We start from the raw sequence: 5,000 nt of genomic DNA, 5'->3' as shown, positions 1-5,000 counted from the left end.
CGCCTGTTTTGTTTCTTTTTGTGCTGGTTCTGCCTAGCGGCTGGAGTTTGTTTTGTGGAATTACACTCCTTCAAGAAACGTTTGCCTCAACGAAGAATCGCATTTACACTGAAGTTCCCGGCCAAATTGAGAATAGATGCTAATGATGGACACAAAATATTTTTATGCCCACAACAAGCGATGTCTTTCATAAAATTAATGGACTGAAGATGTCATGGTGTGTTTCTCACGTGCCTCAGAGTGAGCTTGTCTTGCTTAACATACAGTACACTTGAGCGCTGGTTCCACCTAGCGCCTGGAGTTTGTTTTGTGGAATAACACTCCTTCAGGACAGTTGTGGATGAATCTGCTCGTTCTTTGTGTTTATGCCTCCTCTTTTCTGGAAATTTTTTTATAGGAGTATTTTTTTGCAGGACATTGGAAGGGTTAGGTCATCTGCTGCACTAATGAACATTTGATGTCAGGTGCTCTGGCACCCCAAATGCATTTAACAATAGTGGCTGGAGTCAAGGCCATAACCAGGATTTTTCAAATACCAAGGTCAAAAATCCCCCAAATCCCAATTTTTGGAACTTATTTAGACTTGTTTTATTATTATTATTATAATACTGGCAATAACTGACCATAATATCATTCAACAATAGGTTATGTTTGGGCCATGCTTATTAAAAGGATAATATCCATCACTTCACAACACATTAATTATCCATATAATATTTAGCTTAATTGTCAGTGCAGATTAGCTGCAACTCCACTGGATTTCAGCATTTCAGTAGGATATTGCATCAATTGCATCTCATATTGTAGGTTATTTGCTGCATAACCATTAACTTTCTCACCTTCCCTCCTTCTCTTTGTCTGCTCCTCTTCTGCTGGCTTTCCAAACGATAATTTCGTTTGTTGCAGCCTTTTCATTTTTGGTCATTTTAATGAAAAACATAGGCAGAAATTAACATGAGGTCAAGTTTATTTTCAACAATGGATTTGTGGGTATTGAAGTTTATGTGAGCTGTGCGAGACACTGCGTTGCGTTCTTTAATTGGTTTAGGAAACACTCCGCTTACAGCCGACTACTTTCGTTTGGACATGACAGCGGTCTCTGCAAGTACGTGTCACGTGACGGTCCGTTGATGCAAGGATAATTGTCTCGTCGGCTATTTTCACTTCACAATGAAATGACACTTCAAGAAAAAAATACAGAGAACGTGACCTCGGTGTCCTCAATGGTAGTTACGGCCATGGCTGGAGTCTCTATTTCCACGTTCCTTACAATAGAATCACCAATAACAAGGGCTCTTTCAACATGATCTCAGTCATCACTGAGTGGGGAGAATTGATTGGAAACCCTAACAGGAACAGGAGAGTGGTGTTGCTTTCTGTACTACTCGCAACACATGGAGTGGTGTAGTGGGCTAAAGCACATAACTGGTAATCAGAAGGTTGCTGGTTCGATTCCCATGGCCACCACCATTGTGTCCTTGAGTAAGACACTTAATTCCAGGTTGCTCCGGGGGGATTGTCCCTGTAATAAGTGCACTGTAAGTCACTTTGGATAAAAGCGTCTGCCAAATGCATAAATGTAAAATGTAAATGTAACATTCGTTTGACTGTTTGAGGAAACTGAACGGCTTTAATTTATTTTGTGTGTGTGTGTGCTGGTTACGCTAGCGGCGGAATACACCTTCGGGGCGGTATGTGAATGAATCAAAGCGCTGAAAAACGAGCTGAAAAATTTGGGATGATATGAGGTGGACGTGTTTTCTTTAGTGCTGGCTCGAGTAAGAGCAGGGGAGTCATTACACTGATAAATAAACATCTACAATTCAAATGTTTCAAGATACAATAGTAATTATTGTTTTAGCAGAAATTCAGGGGCAAAGGTTGATTTTGGCTAATATTTACGCACCTAACACTGATGATCAGGGCTTCTTCATTGATCTTTATGGGAGGTTACAAGCCGCTGGCACCCCTCATGATATAATATTGGGAGGAGATTTTAATCTTTTGATGACTCAATCCTTGATCTAATGGCATGTGCCGGGATTCCTGAAAGGAGACTTGACAAAAACATTGACCTCTCATGAAGGCGTGAGGGCCGTTTATACAGACATGAGATCAGACACTGTACTCACAGGGCTAACACTGACATCATACTGGCTCACAACCGTTTATATAATGCAGGAGTGATGCATTATGAGTGTGTGTGTGTGTGTGTGTGTAGCGGTCAGTTTGCAGATGGTAGTTTGTGTTATTAAGGGACTGATCCAGATGTGCTGAGACTCAAATGTGTCCTGCTTTCCAAAAAACACTAATGTTTAAAAATAGATGAGTGCCATTCAATCACCAAACATGAGAGAGAGAGAGAGAGAGAGAGAGAGAGAGACAGCGAGAGAGACAGACAGATGTGTCTGTGTGTGTGTGTGTGTGTGTGTGTTTGCAGACGTGAGGACACTCTCATTCTCTCTCCTGTCATTCATTACACTGTTTTATTGTTTTTTTTCTCATTGTTTTCTGGAAGCATTAATTGATGTGATGGAGTTATCAGCTTTACAGCTGGAAAAAAAAACTAATTTGGCATATTTGTACACACACACTCTGTAGTGCTGTCATCAGTTGTTCAGACATTAAAAGAATGTTCCTGGTTCAATACAAATTCAGCTCGATCGACAGCATTTTTGACAATGTTGATTATCAAACAAATTTATTTAAACTCATCGTTGCTTGAGTCTCTGTTTGTAGCTTGCTGGCCTGCTTAGCATTGCTTATTCCTCTACGTTCATCTTTTAATCCTTAATCTTTGCCATTTTACCGCACACTTCGGTTTTTCTGATCATCTTCTTTTTAAACTGCATGCATTTTGTACTGGGTGCATCCATTTTTTTTTCTTTTTTCCCACTTGTCTTCATCTCGGACTGTGTGCATTCATTTTCTCCTCCGTGTTACATGGATCATTGCTCAAACATCTGCTGATCTCGGATGCGAGTAGTACAGAGAGCAACACACACACTTTTGTTCCGGCTGTACAGCCTCTGCAGCAGGGTGTTTGGGTGACGTCTCGGCGGCATACTCGCTCAGCAAAGCGACACCACTCTCCTGTTCCTGTTAGGATCACCAATTGATTCTCCCAACTCAGTGATGCACCCACTGAGAATCATGTTGAAAGAGCCCTTGTTATTGGTGATTCTATTGTAAGGAACATGGAAATGAAGACTCCAGCCACTATTGTTAAATGCATTTGGGGTGCCAGAGCATCTGACATCAAATCAAATTTGTGTGTGTGAGGGTTATGTTTAGGGTTTAAAATCTATAGTTTGTACAGTGGTGCAGCTATAATGATTTATATAATGTGTGTGTGTGTGTGTGTGTGTGTGTGTGAGTGTGTGTGTGTGTGTGTGTGAGTGTGTGTGTGTGTGTGTGTGTGTGTGAGTGTGTGTGTGAGTGTGTGTGTGTGTGTGAGTGTGTGTGTGTGTGTGAGTGTGTGGCGTGTGTGTGTGTGTGTGTGTGTGTGTGTGTGAGTGTGTGTGTGTGAGTGTGTGTGTGTGAGTGTGTGTGTGTGTGTGTGTGTGTGTAGTGAGTGTGTGATGTGTGTGTGATGTGTGTGTGTGATATGTGTGTGTGTGTGTGTGTGTGTGTAAGTGTGTGTAAGTCGTAGTAAGTGTGTGTGTGTGTGTGTGTGTGTGTAAGTGTGAGCGTGTGTGTGTGTGTGGGTGTAGTGTGTGTAGTGTGTGTGTGTGTGTGTGTGTGTGTGTAGTGTGTGATGTGTGTGTGAGTGTGTGTGTGTGAGTGTAGAAGCGTGTGTGTGTGTGTGTGAGTGTGTGTGATGTGTGTGTGTGTGTGTGTGTGTGTGTGTGTGTGTGTGTGTGTGTGTGTGTGTGTGTGTGTGAGTGTGTGGCGTGTATTTATCACTTTGTGGGGACCAAATGTCCCCATAAGGATAGTAAAACCGAAATTTTTGACCTTGTGGGGACATTTTGTCGGTCCCCATGAGGAAAACAACTTATAAATCATACTAAATTATGTTTTTTGAAAATGTAAAAATGCAGAATGTTTTCTGTGAGGGTTAGGTTTAGGGGTAGGGTTAGGTTTAGGGGATAGAATATAAAGTTTGTACAGTATAAAAACCATTATGTCTATGGAAAGTCCTCATAAAACATGGAAACACAACATGTGTGTGTGTGTGTGTGTGTGTGTTTTAGGTGGCGTTCCATTTGTTTTGACGGGTGAGCTGTTTGAACAGTCGTATCGTCCGGCAGCGTTCATGATAGCCGGAACTGTCAACTGGATCTCAAACTTCGCTGTAGGACTGCTGTTCCCCTTCATACAGGTCAGACACAAACAGTTTAACAACATCTTTATTGTCTATATAATCACTTGTGCATCACTGAAGTAAACGACTGTATATGTAAACATCAAACCTTCAGTTCAAGAAAAACTAAGGATACATTTGATTGATCGTGTAATTCTTTAAAAAGAGGCTGTTATTGAAGTGACGGTTGAAGCTGAAACTCATTTCACAAAACAAGTTTTCATAGACGTCTAATGGAGTTCCACACCTGACTCGTTTGGAGCGTTTCTTTCGGAACCTGGTGCATTTCCTCCCTGGTTTCGGTTCGTTTAGGCATGTTTATGTTCATATACCTGTATATAATCTGACCCCGTGGACCAACGAAACAAACAACATCCCTATAAAACCCTGAGCAGCATGTCACTGTAATTCATCATCAAAACATGGATATAGTTTTTGTAATAATGCAACTAATGAGGAATTAAAATAACCATGACATTAATTGTACAACTCTCATCCGAGTGACAGATCATGTGTGGCGACGTTATGCGTCATCGTGACATAAACAATACTCAAAGATTTAAGATTTAGTCGGAGATAAATCACACACAAACATTCTGACCAATCAGGGATCAACTTGCTCACATGTGACTTTTATTAAAGGGTTAGATGAAAATTCCCCCATCATTTATTCACCCTCATGTCATCCCAGATG

At 41.1% G+C, this 5,000-nt stretch overlaps 1 protein-coding gene across 3 annotated transcripts in view; it reads left to right on the top strand.

The window, feature by feature from the left end:
• slc2a9l2 (solute carrier family 2 member 9, like 2) overlaps window positions 1-5,000 on the top strand; it is a 68,379-nt gene that overhangs the window by 41,077 nt on the left and 22,302 nt on the right. For 2 of the 3 annotated variants that reach the window (XM_052154619.1, XM_052154618.1), the window contains one exon: window positions 4,197-4,324. The exons of the other annotated variant lie outside the window; for it this stretch is intronic. In XM_052154619.1, coding sequence (XP_052010579.1) covers window positions 4,197-4,324 — 128 coding nt within the window. The remainder of the gene's footprint in view (window positions 1-4,196; window positions 4,325-5,000) is intronic. 3 annotated transcript variants of the gene reach the window in all.

This window comes from Xyrauchen texanus, chromosome 23 (genome assembly GCF_025860055.1).
Source record: "Xyrauchen texanus isolate HMW12.3.18 chromosome 23, RBS_HiC_50CHRs, whole genome shotgun sequence".
Taxonomy (NCBI): Eukaryota; Metazoa; Chordata; class Actinopteri; order Cypriniformes; family Catostomidae; genus Xyrauchen; species Xyrauchen texanus.
This window is presented reverse-complemented; position numbering and strand designations above follow the sequence as displayed.